The 25,205-nt window shown below is 35.8% G+C and overlaps 1 protein-coding gene across 4 annotated transcripts in view; it reads left to right on the top strand.

The window, feature by feature from the left end:
- The window catches only part of Bap60 (Brahma-associated protein 60), a 46,106-nt gene extending 22,434 nt beyond the window's left edge, over positions 1–23,672 (top strand). For all 4 annotated transcript variants that reach the window (XM_081739895.1, XM_081739893.1, XM_081739894.1 and 1 more), the window contains exons 5-10: positions 2,321–2,449; positions 4,151–4,324; positions 9,334–9,479; positions 13,253–13,373; positions 16,716–16,853; positions 23,131–23,672. In XM_081739895.1, the coding sequence (XP_081596021.1) occupies positions 2,321–2,449; positions 4,151–4,324; positions 9,334–9,479; positions 13,253–13,373; positions 16,716–16,853; positions 23,131–23,286 (864 nt within the window). In that variant the 3' untranslated portion in view covers positions 23,287–23,672. The remainder of the gene's footprint in view (positions 1–2,320; positions 2,450–4,150; positions 4,325–9,333; positions 9,480–13,252; positions 13,374–16,715; positions 16,854–23,130) is intronic.
- The last annotated feature ends 1,533 nt before the right edge of the window (positions 23,673–25,205 follow it).

Raw genomic sequence — 25,205 nt, 5'->3', positions numbered from 1 at the left:
CCGCGGAGTAAAGTTGAGGAGAAATAGCACCTTTATTGCCCTTTTCTCGCCTTGTTTTAGCACTTTTTCTCGTAGGAACATGTTTCCTTTAAATACTAACACCTGTTACTCAGTGGCCATCAATATAAAAAAAAAAAAAAAAAAAAAATCAGAGCTTCCCAAACTAGACCAAAAGTTACGACAAAATGATTGAGAACTTAGCCAGTTGCATTGTCTAGTACATCCTTCATTACCATCTGGGAAGCATTTACTTACCTTCTTTTATTAATGCTTTTTTCAGAAAAAGGAGCTGCTAACTTATGTACTTCAAGAAGAACTTGCACCTTTGTCAAGAGCTCCGGTCGCTTCGTAAACGTTAGTCAAGTTTGGTTCAAAGTCTGTTGAACTTATTCAGATAAGATTTCGTAGTTCAGATTAAGAGTTACATAATACTGAACTGGAAATGGAATCAAAGACAAGGAAAGTTCTAGAAAAAGTACAATATGTTTTCTTGCATACAATGAGGATTGTTTTCTCAGAAGGCCATCGAATATGTCTTTTGATTAAATTATGTTCTGAAAAACCACATGAAAAAAATAAATTGGAAGAAATTGCATTATCATCGTATTCGCGAATTGTATTCCTCGCCTTATTCCTTGTAACGTCCTTACTCCTTCCACGTATACTTAATTTGGTTTCTTTTTGTAGATTTATCGTTTTATTTTTCCATGTGTAATTTTGACTTCGTTTATTTACTACGACAACTGAGGTTTACTATTTTTTATATTAATGCTTTGTTCATTCTATTCTTATGTAACAATTATTTATTTTTCTCTCTCCAGTAGTTATTCCATACTTACCAGTACCTTTTCAGACTAACACTTCATACACCTTTTACGCTTCAATTACATTTTCTAACTTTACTTAGCAACACTGTGACGTTAGTGAACACGAATGTGGTTTAAAACTTGACATTGTTCTCTTCTTTTATTCGTTGTTTTCTTTTCTTCCTCATGCTGTCTTATGAAGCGTAAACCAAAGAACTTACTTGATTTTCTTTAATTCCTGTTTTGTAGTAGGGTTTGAAACTAATTTTTGATAACACATCAATATATTCATATTAGCGCACTAATTTATATAAAGAGTAGATAATGTTACTTGTGTGGTGCGTCAAAGCATATTACTTCCATGTGATATTTCGGAAACTGCTGTGTTTTGCTTATTCATGTAGTCCTATTCGCCGGATTACTTCTTGAGTTGTTTCTTAATTTATTTTCATTCTTGTGTTCAGAGAAAAAGATAACTTCAGCACTTAAGGCAGGGATGCAAATAAGCATTTGCTAGCCCAAGAAAAAAAAAAGTTTAGCCCACATCTTACAATAGAAATCATTTACTTACCTTCGATATGATATTAAATACTTGCCCGCACCGATGAACCACTCGCCCACGGCGATTATTTGCAGCCCTGACTTAAGGTATGGAAATTAAACAGATTAGTATATTTTTAAAATTCTTTTAAGAATTGGAATTCCCATAAATTATTTTCCATGACCACCAGGGTTTCCTTGTTCCAGCCATATATGAAGTCAACATTTATCTTACAAATATGTATATTCAGTAGTCCAACCCATTCCCATAATTCTTACAGCTGGACGAATTTCAAATTTTGCCCCTGTTTTTCACAGGAGTCTTAAATAGTCTTAAAATTAAACACTAATGAAAAGTGTGGAAAAACTAATATTTTTACATTTTGGAAAACTATTTTAGGTTTAATTTTTATCCTGAGGAAGATTTGATTAAGATGAATTACAATATAGCATAAAAGGTGGTAAAATAATGAATTTGGAGCTGAAATATTTCATCAACTAACGCGTATGAATATCAAAAGCCCTTGACATTCATGAGATAAACGTGGGTACAGTTTTTAGAAGAGAGTGACTCACCAGTCAGTGGTACAACTTTCCCTTCTGGTGTGTGGGATCACTGGCTCAATCCTAGTTTGCGCTGAGTGGGCTTCGTAATGGACAAACACCGTGTGTGTAGATTTCTTCGGGGTTTCCGTTTCCCTCTCACTTTCTTCATTCTACTTTTCCATTCATTACATCATCACTATCTCCCTTAACCATGGTTCATATTCATGAAACTGTAAACTCTCACTGCCCCAAAAAAGAGGAGGAAATACAGAACAAACTCCTCTCGTAAAACAAAAGTTTTTTGTTTGTTTGTTTGTTTGTTTAGAAAACAATCACTACGAAGAAATTGAGTCGTAAGTCAATTATTTATACTAGGAAAACATTTAAAAAATTCTTTTTATAATGTATTTTCTTTGCATTTGTTGCAGGTTAAAAGAAAATTTTCATCGTTCTTCAAAAGTTTGGTTATAGAATTGGACAAAGATCTGTATGGACCAGACAACCACTTGGTTGAGTGGCATCGAACTCCGACTACCCAGGAGACAGATGGCTTTCAGGTATTGTTAAAATTATTTTCTGTGCAATTTCTTTTCTTTGCTAATTCTGCTTTAAGATAGTTCAGTTACGTTACTTCTACTTCATTTTGTATATAATTGTATTAGTGTCTCATTACCTTTCCCTTGGTGACAAGAGGCTAACCTGCTTGTTGCGGGATTCGATTCCTCATAGGGTTGTCGCTGTGGATACAAACCTAATTAGTGGATCGTCATCCACTTAATACAATAATACCGTTTCAGGTAGCCTCGGCACTGAAAGGAAAACTAAATTCCACACAGCAGAAGAATGAGACATTAAAATAACACTAAGGACATCGCCTTCCTAGCATCTGTTGTTCTTATATTCTAGTACATAAGAACAACAAATACGAACAGCAGATGGCAGCACTGCTATTAATGTGATTTTTTTCAGGCTGTTACAAAACTATTTTCGAGACAGATTATGAAAAACATAGCACTAGTTATTTCTGATATGCTCGGAAGGCGATGTCCTTGGTATTAAGTTAATACATATGTAACACGCTAAAATGGTAGTCATTTTGTGTTATTTTAACACTTTTTTTGCTGTGCAGTGAATGAACCTTCAAAACAAAGCATTAAACTTGAAAAGAATTCTTGTTCTTGCATACGATAATCAATATTTGGAAGAAATTGGGTTATTTTATAAGAATCATCCTAGTGAAGACAGATTATTTTCATCGTAACTGAAACGTTCGTAATTATAGTTGTGGATCAAAGTAACTGTATTTATGTGAAAACACGGTGTCGGATATCATACAATTGAAACGTCCTAAATAGATAAAGCAGTTGGTTGAATGTGCAGAACGCATGATATGAATTGTTGTTGAAAATTAGTATGAAGCATTTATAAATCGTAAGATTAGCCGAATGTATGCTATTATTAATGTTATGATTAAAAAGTTTTATATAGTACAAAATTTCCGTATTTCAACTGCAGAAACGTAGTAAAATTAATATTATAGTTAAAACGTTTCTAAGGTACTGGATTTCCGTATTTCAGCTGCAGAATTGTAGGAAACTCCAAACTTCTTCAACGTGATACTTCGGTTAAAATGAAATGGCGGAAATGAAATACAAACTTATTTTTGTGGAATTCCCTGTTATCATTCAAAAATAATATTGGATTACAAAAGCTGTTCCAACGTTAAAGAAATGTCAACAGGGATATGTATGCAAACTGAATATAACGTTTAGAGTTAGACAGAATATGTAGCGGTTACGAAGAAGTTGAAGATTAGAAAATGGAAACGAAAATCAATAAAATGTCACAAATGGAGCTCTTGGGGGAAATGATTGTTCACCTATACAAAAGATTAATCGAATAAGTTAAGTTTCAAATCTAACGTAAGATGCGTTGATTGATGGAGTTCTTCTGGTTGTACTGAAGAGAAATTTTGCATGTCTGGTTACCAGATTCGAACCGAGACATCCTTACAGTGAAACAAGAATCTTAACCAGTTTGGTAAATATGAGTCTTATCATCTTGCAAGAGTACACTTTAATTTTCCACCACTTCATTTTAACTGCGGAAATACGTCGAAATTTGGTACACCTTTCATGTTGGAGTAAGGAAAGGAAATTACTATCTCTAAACTATAAAGTGAATTAAAAACCTAAGAAGAACACAAAAGTTAAATTTTATTGTTAGAGATAATAAGTTTGCCTTGTTTTCTTTTACAGGTGAAACGTCCAGGTGATAAAAATGTTCGTTGTACCATATTACTATTGTTGGATTATCAGCCACTTCAGTTCAAATTGGATCCTCGATTAGCTCGTTTGTTGGGCGTACACACACAGACAAGACCAGTAATTATCAGTGCACTCTGGCAGTATATCAAAACACACAAATTGCAGGTAATTAAAAAGAGCATCATCAGTAAAGTATGTGTAAATATACAATGGCTGGTCATTTAATTTCCAGTCTATTTTTCTTAAAAAATAGTATATAAAGCTCGAAATATTCACCGCAGGTACATGTGGTAACATCTCATGATGTCATAGCATTGTATTTCACCTGAGCATAAACATTGTGTGAGACGTGATTGCATGCAGCAGCTAGGGATGTACCGATATACCGGTATCGATGATATCGGCCACTTTTGGGAGTATCGGTATCGGCAAATGGACATTGATATTTACCGATACATTTTCCGAACTATTTTCAGTTTGTTTAATATTAACAGTGACATTTATATTTCATCAGTTTTTTTAGGCTTAAAGTTGATTTAAATTTTTATCAATATTGTACAATCGATTTCTTTATGCACTTGTACACCTTTGCACTACGTACTCAACTGATATTTTTAATCTCTCAATGCCAAAATAGTGTTGATGAAAAGCCAAAGGTCCTCAGTCATGATCATGGGCGCCCGAAGAAAATTTTCTAGGGGGGGATGGGCATTCCATGGTTGCTATATTACGTCTGGTATTTAATATACGTGGTTTGCTATATTACGTATACATTTTCGTGAGCCAGGGGGTCCCCATCCTGCCCTCCCCCTTGGGACGCTTATGGTCAGGATAGCAGACCCGTAATTTGAATCCTAAACAAGGCAGATTTCGATTCAGAAGAAAGAAGATATGAAAGAAACTCATTAGACGCTCGCTTTTCATTATTTTCTCTTTCTTACTAGTTAAAAACAGTTCTAAAAGTTAATAAATAGTTTTGTCGTTTTCGACTTCACTTAAATAACCCTCTTACATTTTGATAGTATACACAGCAACACCTGGTTCAGCACGCATAATTTTGTAAACAATAAATTTGTAACGGTAGTACCCTTTTGCATTATATGTATGTAATAGAGACTAGTAAATACATTGTAACTATCAAAGTACATTATCACTTTAAATATCAATCACTGACTCTTAGAATTAAGTTTACAACTATATAAGTATTTGCTGCTTTTTAGTTCATTTTATGTGAGCTGGTTTAAATTTAGAGGAAACGTATTTTTTCTTTGTGTGTGTGTGTGGGGGGGGGGACCTAATATAAAATTCTGCTTTTTGTCTTTATATTTCAAATTTTGACCTTATATGTAATACACCCTATTACAATGTTGATCATTTCATTATTCTGAAAATTCCTGATCATACATAAGAAATGTGTCCAAAAGTATCGGTATCGGCAGTATCGGTACATCCCTACAGCAGACCCACGGGTTCTCACACAAGACCAGAAGGAAATCGATGTCAACCATAAGAAAGGAGGTGGAGGAAACAGCCGCCAACGATTTGACATTCCTAGCCAGTGTCATTACTGGGGATGATCATAGGTTTACGGGTACGAAGCCGAAACCATTGTAATGTTGCCTTAATGGAAGTTAACCTGAATCCTTAAAACTCAAAAAGGCCAGACAAGTTAGATCGGGGGTGACAGTGCTACTATTTTTTGACATGTTCGGAATCATCTCATGATATTCATCCACTTGGCCAAACTATCATAAGAAAATCGACACAACTGTATTTACAACAGTTAGATTGCATTCATCATAAACCGATGCATCTTATCTGTTGCACCATGATAATGCTTCGTGTCATACTTCAGGAATTGTATCCGACTTCTTGGCCACGTCTTGGCCTTCTACCCGCCGGATCTAGCCCTGTAACTTTTTCCTATTCCCTACACAGAAATTTACTTTAAGAGGGATACTATATGACATTATGCAGAACACTCAGGACTACTTATAGCGATAGCAAGAGGAAAGTATTCAATGTTTCTATAAGAATCATCCAATTTCAGAACATGATGTCGTTTACATGAATAAAGATAGAATCTCGCGGCAAATTTTAAAATACACTTCGAAAGTAAAAGTTCCTCTTGACGCAAGTAGCAATTTGCAATTCACGTGGTTACTGGTAGGAGTCTCCCTCGTGAACCTCGCTCGTTCAGTACCCCGTATGCTTCGAATCAAGATGGCAACAACTATTTTTAGGGGGGGGAGTGAAAGACTAAAATTAAAAATCGAAAGGAAAGCCTCCAAAAATCCTTTCTACGAAACTAAAGTAGCCTGGAGATTTACTCTTCCTTTTTTTTTTTTTTCTGTATCATGTTATCTGGATCCAGAATTGATTTCAATTTCCTCTTACTTTCTGAAAACGCATCCAGAATTGAGGTCGAGTTCTGATCCAGTTGGCCCCTGTCCAGATTTATTCTTTATTTTTTACTTGAACAAAAGCTGACTCCAACGGTAAAGTATGTGTTATTGGATTTAAGTAAAAAGAAAAAAACAACTTTGTTTCGATGTCATGTGAATCACTGTACTATAAATGTTGCGATAGTCCAACTTGAAGGCGAACCTTGTAAGTTCGCAACATTGTTATTTTTAGAAATACGCGAGTGGTTAAGTGCAACGATAATTCTATACCGTATTACGAAGTCCAGTACGATCTCTCGTAACCGGCAACAACAGTGTTTAGTCATTTCTGGATACAAGATTTTGCCAGATAATTAGTTTAACACTTTATACAAAACTGGATTTTAATTTGTATATATACACTATATAACTTTCATATTTATATTCTTCCATCACTTACTATCTGCTGACTTCTCTCTCCCATTTTCTCAGGCAATTTAAGCTTGAGAACTTTTTTCGGGAGTAGCTATAGTGGCATTCGCTGAACTATTTGCGAATGAAGTTTGGTGGCACGAGTTGCGGGTGCGTAACTTACTGAAGAGCACACGAAGTTTGTCTTAGCTAGTGAGCGCTTAGGGTAAGCCATTGTGAACGTTCGTTCTTTCGTTCTGGACTTGCCTGCCTGAGGTGAATCGATAAAGATGTAAACGAGCTGTTGCTTTCATATTTCCTACAATTGGATGCCGGTTACGAGAGATGTTATTGCACCGCTTTTATGTTCGATAGCAACAATGGTGACCCGACGTAGCTTAGTCTTTAACGCTCTCAGCTTTCCAAGGCCAGCCATCTTGACAAGGTTTTCTTCAGTTTTCCTCATTCACACCAGGCAATGCGGAATTGTACTTAACATAACAGGTCCCAGGCCGCTTCCATATTTCCCCGGATATTGTACTCGCTGAGGGACGTCATCCCTCATACGTAATAGATAAGGGTTGCTTATACTTGATAATATTTATAAATAAAAATTAAATAAAGATGTTACGAATGAAATCGAAAAAGTTTCATTATCAGTTTCTCTCTCTGTAATATTTGTGTGGACAACAAAGTTTTTCTGTTAACAGAAATTGCTGGTCTTTTGCCACTGTTCCAAATGTAAACAACTAAATCTCTTTCACAGTATTATAACATGATTAAAATAAACATTCGAGGCTTAAAAAACTACATTACGATTTTAGATTGAAAGATGGTTTCATGCTTAGCAAAACTACAGAACAGTGTAATTTGCTTGAATATGTATAGGGTTGTGCATAAAATACTCTAATTTAGAGTTAGTTAGATTTTGAATTTAGCATCCCGTTCAGTAGCGAGGCTATATAAAACCTGGACTTACAGCTTAACGTGGAATCCAAACCACACCATCTCCTGCCGGGAATAGAACTCGAATCTCGGGGCGCGGTGGCTCAGTGGTAGAGCGCTCACCTCCGGTGCTTGGGGTCCCTGGTTCGATCCCAGCTCGCGCCGTGTGGACTTTGTGGTGGACAAACACCATGCTCATGGGTTTTCTCGGGGTTCTCCCGTTTCCTCCCACTTTATTCATTCCACCATTTCACTTATCTATCATCACCACCGTCTCCTTTAGCCTAACCGGCATAACCGTGGGACGTAAAAGATTTCATTTTTCATTTCATTTTAGAAATCGAATCTCCCACGCCAAACACGTGTACGTTATCCACATGATGATGATGAAGCTCCGAACACTAATTTACGGAATGATGGATGAGAAGAGTTATATGGAAGGAGAAATCAAAATTAGGTTGTTTTTCACGGAGGCAAAGAGTATCGAATACTTAGAGAAGTTTCGCTGATTTTAATGCAAGGCAGGTTCCGTGATAAACAGTTCTGCGTCAAATAAAAAAAAAAACTTACCTTATATCCCATGTTCAGAAACCGGTACCCTTGTTCAGAACTTTATCCGTCACTATATTTCGGTTCTATCTGTGATCATGTACGCGTGCCTGTGAAATGTAAGCCAAGGTATCACTGATATTAGATTTAGTTGTTTTGTTTCGAGTTCTGTAAAAGGAGAATCAGCCCCAAGTATTCCAGAAACACACAATATGATAATTCAACATTTGTAAGTTTTGTTCCCAATCACGCTTATGGATAAGAAGGCTGATTTTTGCGAATTGTTTTTACATACAAATTTAGTATCCCTTACCACAATCCCTTCTGTAAGATTTCGTAGTTCAGTGGTAACGGTTTCAGTTTGAAACTGATAGTTCGGTATTGCTAAGAAAAAAAAAAACACTACTAGTGTTCCTACGCGTGCAAATATCAAAGTTTTTTATGTCAAAATTTTTAATGTTTTCTTGAATTGGAAATGTGTCGATAGTCTTGCTAAGAATTTCGCAGGAAGATAATTATTGTTTTCCATATGAAAAAGTGATGATGAACACACAGGTTGTGAAACAAATATGCGATTGTAGGGTTCATCAATGGAAACAATATGTCAGTCTATAATTAATTCTGTATCACGTCTGTACTGCGCAATACAAATAAAAATGTCAATATAAAACAAATCATATTACCTTACTTCACCCTCTTGAGTGATGGTTGAGTTGCAAATCGTATATCAGAGAACTTTCTACATTTCTTGTCCAGTTAGTAAAATTTACAGGAATGTTGTTCTAAAATGCATGAATTATGTATGTATGTCTGATAAACGTTTAATAATAAACATTATTCTTGACGTGTATTTTTCTGATTATATACATAATTTCTTTTTTAAAGGATGCCCACGAAAGAGAGTATATCAACTGCGATAAGTATTTAGAACAGATCTTTGGATGTCAGAGAATGAAGTTTGCGGAAATTCCTCAACGGTTGAATCCTTTGTTACATCCGCCCGATCCTATTGTCATCAATCATGTCATCAGGTACGTATTATACTTCCGTATTTCCAGATAGAATGAAGTAAAACATTACATTAATTATGCAGGAGTGCAATCGAAAACAATTAGCAGATAAGATTAAATTAAAAATTGATATATATTTTATGATAGCACAAGAACCAGAAACATTCATGAAAGTAATTGCTTAGTGTATGACATAAACTACAAAGGATATAATATTATACAGTTAAACCCCTCTAAGTTAGACGCCTGCAGTTCCTTCGAAAACTGTCCAAGTTAGAGGGGTGTCCATGATAAAGGGGTAGAGGGTTGTATCAAGGCCATGTTACGTTAAAAAAATCTTAAGGATATAATATCTTAACTGCATTAAAAATAATCTGTCTGGCACAAAACTTAACAACGTAAATGTACAGTCCGCAGCAAAAACATGCAACATGGGCATGTAAGTTTATTCTGAAACGACGAAGTCTTTTGCTAAAAAAAAAAAAAAAGAAAAAAGAAAGAGAGAAAAAAGTGTGCAGGGCAGGACGCCGAAATTTCTCTGGCATGATTCGGCCACTTACACGTTATGTTGATTCCCTGGGCTGTTAGGCGTAGTTTCACAATAAACTTACGTGTTCATGATGCAGATTTTTTGCTGCAGACTGTATAGGTCTGGCCATAAAAGCAAATGATATCTTAGGTACCGGACCATTGTCCATCATAACACATACATATTTATACAGATTATCGTTGAAGAACTACTACTAATTTTCTCATTTCCCTCATCTGAAGAAGCTTACCAGTAGTTAATGGAATATAATAAACAAAATCATTGTAGATCTTTTGCCAGCTGTTGAAAAATCCTTTGACTAAATTTTTGGTGTACACATTCATTACTAAATATACTTCAGTATTTTTGTGATGTTTGATTAGCTGTACACTCCCACATAAAAGAAATATTCATAAAATCGACCTTATCTTTTTTGCTAGAGACAACATGTGTAAGCTCTTGTAAGGTTTGATGGTTAAGAGTTAAGAGGCATTTTGTCTCTAAAATCTTGTTATATAAAAAGTTAACTGCTTCCAGATACGTTTATCCACGTCATTGTTTACAAATTGAATTTAGATTTCTTTTCCTTGTCTATTACACTAGATTCAGAGACAGTACAACTGAAAAAGGAACAGATTTGTTATTGGACACGAAAGGAGTTTCGAACTTTGTTTCTGATACCATTCATAAGTTGCTTGTTTCTGATACCATTCATAAGTTGCTCACAGTAGTTACACCACATTACGGACTGCGCTATTCCACATTTGTTTGAATTGCTGAGGTTAGTAACAATCCGGCCATTGGTCCTGAAGATTCACTTCACAGTTTAAATTTCGCCTCGAAATGTATCATTCGTGTAAAATGTTGAATTTCTGAGATTACACGAATAAATAGCTTGACAAACTAGAACTTTCGTGATAAATTTCAACACGCGAATTGTTTTTTTTTTTTTTTTTTTTTTTTTTTTTTTTTTTCATCACTGAATTCGTTGCTATGTTAAACTGGGTCCCAGGCAGTATTGTATGTCCCATTTTGATGTATACTTCATCGCTCATTAGAATGTATCGAGACGGATTGGTCACGAGATTGGTCATAAAGTTTCTGGCGCGCGTTTAAGTACATTGGTTCTGCTCCGCATCCGCGTTTGGGCGCTTTTTTGTTTTGTGTTCTCGGATGTTCTTTCTGATTTCACCTTTTTGGATACATCATGAACTGACATATGTCTTTTCGTCGTCAAAATTCCCAAAATCTTGCCGATCAAAGTTTTAGTAAAACCGTAGGGTTTCGTCCTCTTCCTTTTAAATCTATAATAGTATTATGTTCTTCTAGCACTTTTCTGACACCCGATGGGTGCATCGTTTGTGCAGAATTTTCGCGTCGCTTTGCGAATTCATACCATGACTGCTCATTTCCTTCATACACAACAAATCTCCGCTATGGCATTTCAACTACAGTAGTGTCGCTTTGTAGAGAGCCATCTGAGACTGTTGAAATATCTGCAGTTTTGAGGTGTGTTTCCTAGTGGTTACTTTATTTCTATTACAGTCCTTAAGTATTGTTGATGCATATTCAGCTGATATAAAAGTAAAATCATTATATGGAAAATGGAGGAACCGGAAATTCAACACATTTCTACCTACATCATATCCTCATTAGGTGGAAATTGAATACAATTGAATCAGTCATTGCGAAAAGGCCATATATCCATCCCCACCACATTTTCATTTTAGTTCAAATTCGAGACGTACGCGAAGAAACGCGCATCCCCTGTGAAAAAGGCGAATTATATGGTCACATTATGCTACATATCCTACAGTATTGCCTCAATATCATCGATGTCATTGTACATGTCGAGTTTGCAGTCCTGAGTTTCTTTCTCAGCAATTTACTTTAGTGGATATATGGCCTTTTCAAAAAGACTAATACAATTCAAGTGTGACATATTATGACTGGACCGGAAATTGAATCTGGTTTTAAGCATACTGTGCCGCTGTGATAACCACCACTACACTATTCAGTTCGTTTTCTATTCAGCCTCAGATTTACCCACTCATAGTTGGTGCATAACCACTCAGAGAATGGGCTGCAACACTACTGACGGTGTTCTTAGACAGTCCAATTTTTTATATGAACAGTGCGACAGTTGAAAATATATATATATATATATATATATATATATATATATATATATATATAAAAGAAATCTCTTTGGAATTTTGAATAAATTCTTTCCTTGTACCCTAGGTCGTAGATAAGACGGGGTTTTGCAAAATACTTCCTCCTGAGGGGGGAGGGGAAATAGGGACTTCATGTCTCTGACCCATTAAAAAAAAAAAAAAAAAAAAAATTGCAGAAATATTCTTGCACTCGAGGCTGTAGGCAAAATAGGGTTTTGCGAAATATCACTCCTCAAAGTTTGAGTCATTCTGTTCTTCAGATCTCTGAAACAATCATGCGCAGAACCTTGAAATTTTATGTAAACATTTTGTTTGTTCTTTAAACTGCGCGAAACATGTCTTCGAAGCCAAAGATAAGAAGACTTGAAAGAATTTTTGCCATTTGCCACATCTCCGAAAGTGTCGCCGCAGAACCTTGAAATTGTGTATAAATGTTGTCTTTGCATCCGAAGTTCTAGATTAGACGGAATTTTGTGAACTTACTCTGTTTTTTTTAATAAAGAAATACAAGATCTGCGAAGCTATTAAGCGCAGAACGATAAAATTGTGAGAGTTATTCATTTGCATTCAACATCGAAGACAGAAGAATGGGTGCTGGGAGAAGGAGAAATGAAAAATATTTCCCGCGGTAACAGGGGAGCATATGCCGGTTTTATGTGTATAAAAAGTGGAGGAAACAACCTATTTCTCATGCACCGTGGGTTCAGTTGTGCGTTCCGAATACCTGAGCACTTACTGTGAATGAATGATTAGATAGGAAACGGAATGGGAAGCGTAGTGAATAAAGGATCAGCACGATAAGCTGATGTTCGGTTTGGTTCCCTGCTCGGTTTCATTTTTTCAGTCCTGTGTATTTATTTATTTTTCCTTCATTTTTTTTTTTTAACTTTTGGAATGTAGTCGAAGTTAATAGTCACAAACTTGGGCCAGGCTTTCACGCGTGTAAAAAGGGCCGTAAGTTATGTTTTGGTATGAATCTGAAGGCAAGCAATTTCCAAGTGTAAATTACGTATTTCCTCTCAGAAGTCAGCTTTACTTTTATGAACATGTAGCTTCATGATATGTTCATTGCGATATTTTCATTTCAGTGTTGAAGGAGCAGAGCAGAAACAGACTGCGTGCTACGACATTGATGTGGAAGTGGATGATACTTTGAAAACTCAGATGAACAACTTTCTTCTGTCTACGGCTAGTCAGCAGGAAATTCAGGTACTTTGAGTTTCGTAATCCTTTTTGTAACAGAAAATTTACTGTATTTAAAGCTATAGAGTTGTTTCGATCTTGATAGTGTATTCTAAGTGTTGGATGAGGCCTAATTTTCTAGTCAGACACACTAATGGAAGTTGTAACAACAACTAATCGTACTAAGATGTCGGAAACCATTCTATGTAGCTCATTCGACAGTGTTGAAGCAATTATATCAAAGATTATATTGTTGCTATCGGAAGAACATGCTTTAAAAATGTAGATAAAATAGCAATCCTTGCTGGGAAAACGGAATTATCACCGTTCTTTTTAAGGTGGAGATCTGAGAAAATTTAATGTGTCAGATTCGAAATGACTCCATTATTCTCAGCGTTGTCTATTAATGCCCCCTCCCCCCACACTAAGACAAATTTCAACTACATGTCACTCTTGTGAACAGTACGTCTTCAGAAAATAGTGCCACTCGTTTTGGCCACCTCGCTTTCATTCTCCCTTTCTTCCCTCCGGACTTTTATATATATATATATATATATATATATATATATATAAAGATAAGCTGATGGTTCGATCTGGATTAACTTACGTACACTAGTCCAGTTATCAATGAATTTTACTACAGTGCAGTCCACTTATAACGAACTCGGAAGTAGCGAATTATTGGATATTACTAACATAAATGAAATTCCCGTCACACTGTCTATTTAAAACTTGGAAGAAATGACCGTATATTACAAACAATATTTTCCGTAAAGACCGCTTATAGCGAAGTTTCCAGAACGGTATCATGTTTTTATTTCTTCTGCTCGTAGATAAATCAGGTACCGCAAAATTGGTTTTCATAGCTGTTGTCACTGTGCAAGCCAGGCATAACTCATTTCTCCCTCTACCACTCGAATGACAGTAGGAATAACCCCCAGGTGCATATATTTCCGGCAACTCGCGTCCACTAGAGTTCAAGGTCGAGGCTAAAAATAAATCTCCGTTTTCACTGGAGTTCATTGTGTTAGACGTGGAGAGAAATTGAGGTGTGGTTTTCGGTTGCTGTAAATCAACACGCTGCAAGTTGATTTTTTAAACTCGTGTTTGTGCATTGCTAAGACTGAAAGATGGCAAACGAAAGGAAAGCCATATCTGTTCAGACAGAAGAGAAAATAATCGACGAAGTTGAAGAGAGAAAATTGAAGAAAAATGAGATTTCTAAAAGATATGAAATCCCACCGAACACGCTCTCAGCGATTGTATAAATCAAAGTTGAAATAAGAAAGAAGTTTCATTGAAGAATGAATGAAAACTGTTTGGCTGTGAATAGGAAGAAAACGTAGTGCTGTGTATAGTGACGTTGAAGATGTCCTTTTTTAAGTGGTTTTGCGATGTAAGGGCGAAAAATATTCCAGTAAGTGGGCCGATGCTTAAAGAAGTAGCAACGACGTTTGCTACCCTTCTGGGTCACGTTCGTTTTGAGCCTGGGAATGGTTGGCTACAGCGGTTCAAAGACACAACATCGGACTGAAGAGTATTTGTGGTGGGAGTGCTTCAATGAGTGATGCCACTTTAGAGAACTGGAAGAAAAGGCACCAGGACACTTCGTCAAAGTTAATCGCGTGTGGCATTTATAATGTGGACGAAAGTTGGCTTTCTTTTTTACCAGCTTTTGCCGCAGAAAACTTTCTCTGTTAGAGGAGACAAATGTGAAGGCAGAAAAAGCAGTAAAGTTCGCATTACCACGTTGTTGTGCTGCAACAGTGGCCGGTCAAACTTGCAAAAGTTACTGTAGTGGGAACGTTTAAAAATCCGTGCTGTTTTAAGGGAATTAAGTATTATGCCAACTCCCTGTTATCTTCCTGTTAAGTATTATGCCAACAAGAGAGTGTGGATGACGACGGAAATCTTTCGAGTGGCTTCTGTACTTCGATAAGATGGAAAAACGCAGGAAGAAACGTACTGTTGCTTTTGGACAATTACACCGCACACAATACGGTTGTAACTCAAAAGGCTACAAGCCTTCTTTTCCTTCCTCTTTTTTGCACTTCAAAGATGCAACCTTTAGACCAAGACATTATAAATGCTGTGAAATGCCGTTACTCAAGAGAGTGCTTGAAAGAATGTTAACATCCGTCTTGAGAGGGAAACTAGCATTTCTCTGCATGTGGAAATTCAAATGCTCGCAGCGGCATGGCGTGCGTTGAAACCACATGTATTCGCAAATTGTTGGCGTTACGCAAATCATCATCGTGATGAACCTAATGTCATTTCTATAATTGCGGCGGAAGAGTCTGTTAATCTTGAAACTGGAAGGGAATTTCAGAAAGCAGCGACACAGAGAATTAAGTTTGTCGATTACGTCATTGCAGATGATGCGCTTGTAACTGAGAATTCCGATATTGATAACTCAATGCGGAAAGCGTGAGTGAGGCTACGAAGGAAGATGAAGCAGATTCCAATGATGATGGAGAAGTGGAAAATGTGAAACAACCCGTGAGTTCAAAAGAGGCGAACTTTGAAAAACTTGCAACACTATCACTTGAACACAACAACACGGTGCCGGACAATGCATCTCAGGCGTTTAAGGAAGTGGAAGTGGCGGTGCTACGAACAGCGGCAGCAGACACGGTTCAGAAGAAAATTACAGACTTCTTCAAGCGTGCGGGGCCGCGGTGGCTCAGTGGTAAAGCGTTCCCCTCTGGTGCTTGGGGTCCCGGGTTCGATCCCAGCCTCCGCCAAGTGAACTTTGTGGTGGACAAACACCGTGTGCGTGGGTTTTCTCGGGGTTCTCCCGTTTCCTCCCACTTTCTTCATTCCACCATTTCTTTCATTATTCATCATCACCGTCTCCTTTAGCCTAACCGGCATAATCGCGGGACGTAACACTCAAAGATTTTTTTCTTCAAGCGTTCTTAAACAGGTAGGAAGAACTGTAATATGTACGATAGGGTAGATAACTACCCAATTAATAAAATTATCTTCAGACGTAAAGCTATACTGCTGTATATTCTTTTTTAAACTTATCTGCTTGTTATCTAATCTTTTGTTTTTTCCATAATTCGGAAAAACACATGAATTTGTTTATAACGAAGCTCGGATATAAAGAAATTGTGTTGGTCCTTTGAAATTCGTTATAACTGGGCTGCACTGTATATAAATATCATTATTTTGTTATAAACAGGCAAAAAAAATAATTTTCTATGTTAATTTTTAAATTGTAAGAGCCAGTGAGTTATGGTTTGTATAACAAAACATTTTTAAACAAAGCTTAGAAAAAAATCTGGTAGGCATTAATACACATAATGAAGAATTCAAGTAAAAGGATTTACATAAACTTCATTTTTTTTTCTTTTCTTTCTTCAGAGTTTAGATAACAAAATCCATGAAACAGTGGAGACGATTAATCAGCTGAAAACAAATAGGGAATTTTTCTTAAGTTTTGCAAAAGACCCGCAGCAGTTTATTAATAAGTGGATAATATCACAGACAAGAGACTTAAAGGTAAGTTATTAAGTGTAGTTTTGTGTATTTTACTTGCTTTCTATATGTATAAATGCTATTTATCTCTCATACATAATCTGGAAGTTAAGTACAAGAAGTTATAGAAGTGACTGCCATGAGCAAAAAAAGAAAAGAAATCATAAATACAGTCAGATTGTCGGATTTTCTCGAAAAAAATGTAATCCAATCTCACGTTTGTCTGAATACAGACACCTGAATTCTGAAGTTAAATAAATAAATAAATAAATAAATAAAAATACAATAAAACGTGGACTAAAAGTGAGAAAGCATGCGAGTACTTCCTACAGAACTGTCATATGTTAACAAATGTCATAGAGATTGGAGTGAGATCATTGTTTAAACTTTCAGTACAATTTAATTCAAAAAATGATTCAGTTTTATACGTTTGCACTTCTTTAATCATATATCAAATGTGAAAGATGCACGTGATAATTGAAAGAGGACATCCTAAATTTTCAATAACCACCCTAGAGTGCTCGTGCAGCACTATCAACTGAGCGCAGAATGGCTACTATGCAACACAAGAATCCTTTTAGACAGACAGCTCATGAAGTTCAATGAACACACGAACATAAATTTAAAAAAAAAAAAAAAAAATCTTGAGCAAATTGACTACTGTTTACTACAACTGACGCTGGCTGCACCACTGTACGTTAGACAACCGCTCTAATGATGACGCTTCAGGAGGCATTTTCTTGTTTAAGATTTACAATATTAGTGCATTAATCATGGTTTGTTTGCTTGCTTGGAAACATTCTATTGGTTGTATGTATTATTAAAAGTGATTTTCTACTAAATTCAATAATTAATTACCAAAGAATTAATAATTATGCATTTTTATGACTTGCTTTTCTCTTCAATCACTTGCTAAAAATAAATAAAATTATGTGACTTCTCACACATTTCTTTTTGTCGTGAAATAATATTTTACGCGAGTACCGTAATGGATATTTAAAAATAATTATAATTAGTTAAAGATCGAAATGTACTGTGCAAGTTCTGCTGAAATCCATGCGAGAAACAAACTTGTAATTTAAATGTAGTTTCGTGAAAATGCGTAAACTTTTTCCTATACATTGGGTATCAGTACAGAACATATATCTTTAGATTTGTACAATATTTTTCCGGTATAGACTTGAATTTCAAAACTATCAGAAAATTGTGGTACAATATTTAAAATGTGGTGCATTCCACTTCAACTATCCAGTGATCCCGTCCGATGTAGGCGATGGTCGCTTGTGGAAGCTCTATAAGATCGTGTGAGTGTTCCTTCCCGTTGTGCTCTTCACTCTCTCTGTGAGGTTTGAGAGTCACGGATGTGAGTAGAGCTGCCTCAGAAAGAAAGAATACAGTTTGACTGCTAATAAGGTCAAAAGCTTTTCTTCCCTGTTAGTAGAGGCTTGTAAATTTTTTTTCTCAGTGCAGTGTACATTCATCGCGCTCCAGAATAAAAAGTAAATTCATCTTTTACTTATTTGTTTATGGCTTTAGCTGGCAGTAGTTGCTATATCAAACAAATTAGTTATTTACTCTGTCCTGATTTATGGTCTGATACAAAGAAGGGACAAGTACATGTGCGAATATTCGCACCAATACATAAATACTTATGTGTACTCCGTAGAATATACCTATAAGGATTGTTGTAGATCCATGTAAATCTCAAATAAAAGACTCGAGTCACAGTGAGTTAAGTTTCTAGTTCACAGTTCTGTCTTTAGTGGTGGCAATTTGTCATGTTGTATTCCCATGATGTAAGTATAGGGTGTACCTTCTTCATGTTTTTTCAGTTGAGAATCCAATAATCATCGAAAGTCTCAGTTAATTAGCGTTTTTTAGGTAGTTTTTACTGAAGGAAAGTGATTTGGGTAACTTGTAGGTAGGACTGTGTCAACACTTGACATTTTGTATAAAAGAGCAAATATTGTTAGCTGTATGTTGCATCATGATTGAAATCTGGCATTTACGAGGTGGTATGTACTGATGATCAAACTACATAGGTATAGCGAAGAGAAACATCTAAACTTGAGTAAAAGAGCATATTAGACACTTAAGGACTTGAATCATGTGGTTTCAGTCCTATCAAAACAGTCAATACTAGAATCGAAGCATACGATAAAACAAACCAATATTTTGCACAAAACTTCTCGCTTGCAGAAAGACAGGTGTACGTTTTTTTTTTTTTAAAGTTTTTTTCTGCTTCGCTTTTTTCTTTTTCTTGGGAAATTTTGGGCTTTTTTCAAAATTATGCTTTAAATTGATAAAGCAGACTTTGTTTCTCTTCTCTGCAACACAAAAATTCATATAATTAGTGCTTGATGCAAATAATAATATAAAACCTCGAAAATAATCCATGAATTTCTAAAAAATATGTCAAACAAGTTTAATTCTTAACATTATGAATCCCAAAGGATTGACCAATGTATATAATAAGAATTTTTTAACATCTTATATACAAAAGTAAGTACTTTCTTTAAAAAAAAAAATAATAATAATAATCCTGAAGATTTCTGAATTTTTAACAAGATGAATTCAACATATCACAGAACGCTTTTTTTTTTTTTTCAAAAAAAAAAGAAAAGAAAGGAAAACTATAGGATACATTTAAGTCGAGCACAGCTGGACAAGAAACATGAGTGAGTGGTTAGCTTTTGCGCTTCTATCTGTAAGTCCGGTATTCAATCCCGCATTCGACCATTCTGATTTTTTTTTTTTTTTTTTTTTTTTTTTTTTTTTTTTTTTTTTTTCAATTCCATCTGTAAATGTAGAGATAATGCGTGTACTGTAAGTCCTGGGCGATTAAATCGTTATTATTACTAATTACCAGCAGTGATGGATTTGCGAACGGGGTTAGAGTGGAGGTGTCGTCTTTCTTTCGGACTTAAGCGTGTTCCCCGAAATTATAGAATTTCAGATACAAACGAAATATTAGTTATGCCTTTATTCATAAATTTCAAGCTCCTCCCAAATAAAAATTAGAGATTTTTACAAAAAAACAAACATTAATAAAAGAAAACCCTGTAAAACGAAATATTAATTATGTCTGTACTCATAACCATGCTCCTCCGAAATAAAAATTAGGGACTTCAGAAAAACCAAACATTAATCAGAGAACCCCCTTCAAAATACTTTTCTAAATCTGCTACTGATTATTTCTATAAAATGATATTCAAGGTTGTATCCAGAAGATTATTGCTAAATCGGTACACAGGTACAGTATAACAAGAGGCACGAGTTGTTCGCAACGCGCGATAAAACGAATTGCGTCAGAAGTAAGTAATTTTCAGTTTCTTGACGTTTTATATTCTATGTGTATTTTCATTGGTTTCCGTTGCGCGATAAAACGCGAAATTGACAGCTTTACGCGAAATTTTAAAAGTATGTTTTCATTACTTTAAAAACGCTAGTTTTCTGCTGGCGGAACGGTAGAACGTGACATGAACTGTGCATTTTGTGTGATTAGGACACGACTATAGGGAACATGTTGCCCGTTAGCTATCACCATTACAGCTGGATGGGGAGTTCGAAGTGATGATTGTTTGAAGTTTGTTGTAAATGCACTTACATATGTATGGCTTTCAACAGGCAATGCCAATTGTGAGATTTTTTTTTTTCCAAGTATGGACTGATGATAAGTGACAAATGTACAACAATGAAGGAGGAAAATGTGGAAATATGTAACATGCTTATGTTTAATGCTTAAATGTAACTTGTCCCTGTGTGTTTTTAGAAGACACCAAACGTTCCTACTTTAGTTACTGATTTTCCTCAGTTTGATTTGAAAAAAATATAAGTTTCCATCAATGAAATTGACATTGTCAAGTGAAGTATTCAGTGCATTTTGTTTTTAGGTAATTAATGGTTTATTTTTATAGTGATCTATGAATAAAAAGGAATAATTGTAAAAATGTCAGGGAATTCTTTTCCACAAGAGCTACAAAAGGCGAAACTGTATTTGGAAAATGTGACAAAACGCGAAATATGAAAAACGAAACGCGAAATTTTCAAATTCTTAGTGCGAAAAGCTTGTGCTTCTAAGTATAACAAATGTGGTACTATACTCTGACGGATATATTGAACTTATGGGTTAGAAGCTAGAGTACTAAACTCAAAGAAATGAAACACAGATGACTAAAAATGATATGATCTAGAAAAAAGAAATCGATAACTCAGAAGTTAAAATAGAGTTAAATAGCCTCTAAAATTGCCCTGAAATACTACGTACTTTCTTTACTTTAATTCATAAAACATGTACTCCATCTATCATGATTGAGAATTCCAGAACAAATAGTCATGAAATCTTAACTATAGAGTATACTATAAAAAAAAAAAAAAAAAAATCATGAAAATGAAAAAGCCGAAATTTCCGTCCCCCCCCCCCCCACCTAAAAAAAAAGCCAGATTTTTTACATCTCTGGTTTGAGCACATGCGACGTATTCATAATGAACTTCAAAATCAAAGAAAACAGGAAGCATAACTTTAACGTTTGAGCGAGTTTGATGAGTTTTTTGGGTGGGGGAGTCTTGGCGCTTGTCACCCATTCGGATTTTGTTTCAACCTTATAACCATAGACTGAAGTTTCGTCACGATGTCTTTCAAGCAGCTATTTGCCTTCGTTTGTACAATTCAAAAGATCTCAGATTTCGATACTTTTTTGTTTGTTTGTTCATAGCAACCGTGGATCGATTTTTGCAGCAACACGATGCATGTTTAGTGTTTTAACTGTGATGACCTGACAGGACAATTTATTAATTGCCATTTCCTCAGCTATTTGGTAGACTTTTTCATGACATTGCACACTTTCTGAACGTGAGCGTAATCACATGGTGTTAAGGGGCTTTTAGATTTTGCCTCATTTTCAATGGATATTCTTTCTACTTTGAAACGCTGAAACCGTGCCTAACACTTATTTCGGCTTATATATTCAAGCCGTACACTTCTTTTTCAGTTTCTGCAAATGTCTTGCTCAATTTTGAAACAAAATTACGCACACACGGTGCTCTTCCGAAATCTCCATTTTCGCAATACCACAAATACAAGCACAACTTCATTCCGACGCACAGTCTCACGCTATCATGCTAAACCCCGTGAGTCGACTTTGATAGATTTGAGGAGAGAGCAAAAACATTAATATCCATGCTCTTAAATATGATACATAATAAATACAGAATAAATGCTATTATAACACATGTATTTTGTCCCTCAAAATTGTTTCATTCTCCTCAATTTTTTCAAAGTGGACTTAACGGGATTTAACATAACAGGCCTCGTGTATATTATCTATGGAATGTGGGTTGTCGTTATCATACTTTTGGACTCTAATATATCAAAGGGGCCGCGATAGCTCAGTGGTAGAGCGTTCACCTCTGGTGCTTGGAGTCCCAGACTCGATCCCAGCCCCCGCCAAGTGAACTTTGAGGTGGACAAACACCGTGTGCGTGGGTTTTCTCAAGGTTCTCCCACTTTCTTCATTCCACAATTTCATTCATTACTCCTCATCATCGTCTCCTTTAGCCTAACCGGCATAATCGTGGGATGTAAAACTCAGAGATTTCATTTCATTTCTAATATATCTATCCGGATGGAAGCAAGTCTCATCAGTCCAGTACCAATCATTGAGTTCCTTCCGTTCTGGCGTTATAAATTCCATAAACCAATGGCAATTGCCTTTGGGGCATCCATATTTCAGGCAGCAGTTGTTGGATCACTGTAATTTTATAGGTGTACAGTTTCACACTTGTGTAAGGCCATGTGTGTACTACCAATGGAGAACCCGAACTGACTCGAAAGTTGTCCCAATGATTTTTTCGACTCCCATATGCAGCTTTCACATCGATCAACCATTCTTCTAGTAAATAACCTTGGTCGATAGCTTCTCGGTGCATCCACTACATTAAGTATCTCCCGGAACTTGATGGTGAATTTGTTTCTAGCATCTATTCCATACTTCTCTTTATAGGCCCTCTGCTTCAAAGCATAACTGTTGATGCGGATGTATTGTCTCAATAAATATACTCTGTTACATCGTATAATCTATGGTTGTTCATTTATTCAACGCTTATAATGAAACAAATACAATTCATGAATTTCTCCGTAAGGTTGTACAACTTTTTGAACACACTGTAGCACCAAAATAATGCTTCACTGCACACCATAAGGTAATATTTGCTCTTTTATATAAATTAGTGCGTTAGAGTTCATACGTTAATGTATATGACATTTTGATGTATTTACGATTGTTTCTGAATTTTTCTGCAGACTATGACAGACGTTGTGGGCAATCCAGAGGAGGAAAGGCGAGCTGAATTCTATTATCAACCTTGGGCACAAGAAGCTGTATGTCGCTATTTCTACACGAAAGTTCAACAAAAGCGTGCTGAATTGGAACAAGCGCTAGGAATACGGAATTCGTAGACATTAGAGGTGTGAGATTCGAATTTCGGAATAAACAATGGAAACTGAAGTTTCATTTTAATCAAATGTTAATAAAAACCGAGAAGAATATTTTTACGTAAAAATATTTGTGATACCTTAAAGTAAAATGTTGCTCTACTATGCCTTTGTACATCTGTGCACAAATGTTCCGCAAATGACATCTGCATTTTAATGTGTATGTACATAATTCTACAGATTGTGTTGTTCTCGGATGTAGTAGAAACATGTGTATATTGACAAGAACATACTCTATATTACAACAATTATCCGCAGATATTTCCTAAAATGTTTGATAATGAATAGAGATATAATATATTAATTACAGAATTGATTGTATGTATAATAAATTTATTAATAATTTTGTACGTATCGTAGTTTTTATAAATATATGTCCAAAGTATCAAGTAAGTCATTCCGTTAATGATGTAGTTTCATTTTAATTTTATATCTATTTTTGTAACAGCTAATAGTGTTTCAACTTTCGAAATGCCAAATAACTTCTATTCATTTGGCAGTATTTATGAGGAATATAGTGTACTAATATGATTTTAGACATATATTGATGGATAAATGGATACAAATAGATAAGGGAATGATAGGAGAACAACAGAAATAAATGCGGAGGTCTTATTAAACGCTTGCAGGGACATTAGGTTTTAGAAGTAAATGCAGAGAAAAGCTAAATACATGGAAGTTCGTCGGGATCGTAATACTGCAAATTATGGATGCGTTAAAATCAGTGGCGTAGCGTGATATTCCAAAAGGGGGATGCCAAAGTTAGTCATTTGTGCGATATAGTACTACTGCAAGCAGCAATACATAGCTATTCCGAATGGAAATATAGGGTTATACAAAATTTAGGAGGAAGCCCCCCTAATTGGAGGCCTAGTGGGGCATAGAGAAGCGAATGCGTGGATTACGTTAGAATTTAATAACCAATTGTCTCAGCTCCTTCTTGCCACTACCGTTGTGACGAGAAAACTAGGCCCCACTTTTGCATGAACATTGTTTCCAGTATCGTTCCCTTCATTTCTTTCTCGTGGGCGGCTTTTTTCTCCACATACCACACGTCAATCTCGTTCTTTCAAATATATATATATATATATATATATATATCGCCCCTAGAAATTTGTCATCTTGGGTCCGGAACTCAGACGCCCGTTCGTGAATATGGGCCTGAGTGTATATATCATTTGAAGATGTAAAGACAAAGCACTTAAACCAACTCTGGGGGGGGCTTTAAATTTATGCCTGTGTCTGTGAGCTCCTTTACGATGAAGATTACAATTACGATGCATTTAGTTACGATTAAGGCATAACTATTTTAATACTATTATTTACATAACCGGCATGCTTCAAAAATGCGTTGAACTAACCATTTCCGTTTTGTTCTATTTCCTTTATATTAGGGCTCGTACGTTCTGTTCAGAAACTATAGCTTAGTTCAAAATGTATACAGTTGGAAATACTTGAATATGCCAGCGTATATCTAAAGCAAATGTAGGGTTGCAAGGGATGAGGAGGAGTGAGAAGGGAAGTATTGCGCATGCGCATTCAACAGAAAGCAGACGAAAACCCCGATGCTTTCAGTAGGCCTGGAAGCCCGAGGAAAATAGCATACGACAGGAGGAAAGACAAAATGTGCATCTGAGCGACCGCATGCGTAGGTTCCTCTTGTCAAAGTAAGTCGAGAGAGCGCGCCAGAAGATTGCAGTGGAAATAATTGTGATAATTACAAGCAAACAATTTATATATAATGAAATACGTACTTTTTCTTATTAACAGGAGATGCCGGGCATACCGGCGTTCCCGTACGCTACGCCGCTGGTTAAAATATCAAATAATACTTTCGACAAAATAGATATTTTCAAATATCTAGGATCAGTATTAACAGACCA

This window comes from Thermobia domestica, chromosome 15 (assembly GCF_964235325.1).
Source record: "Thermobia domestica chromosome 15, izTheDome1.hap1.1, whole genome shotgun sequence".
Taxonomy (NCBI): domain Eukaryota; kingdom Metazoa; phylum Arthropoda; class Insecta; order Zygentoma; family Lepismatidae; genus Thermobia; species Thermobia domestica.
The sequence above is the reverse complement of the archived record's forward strand: the minus strand, read 5'-3'. Positions and strand labels throughout refer to the sequence as shown.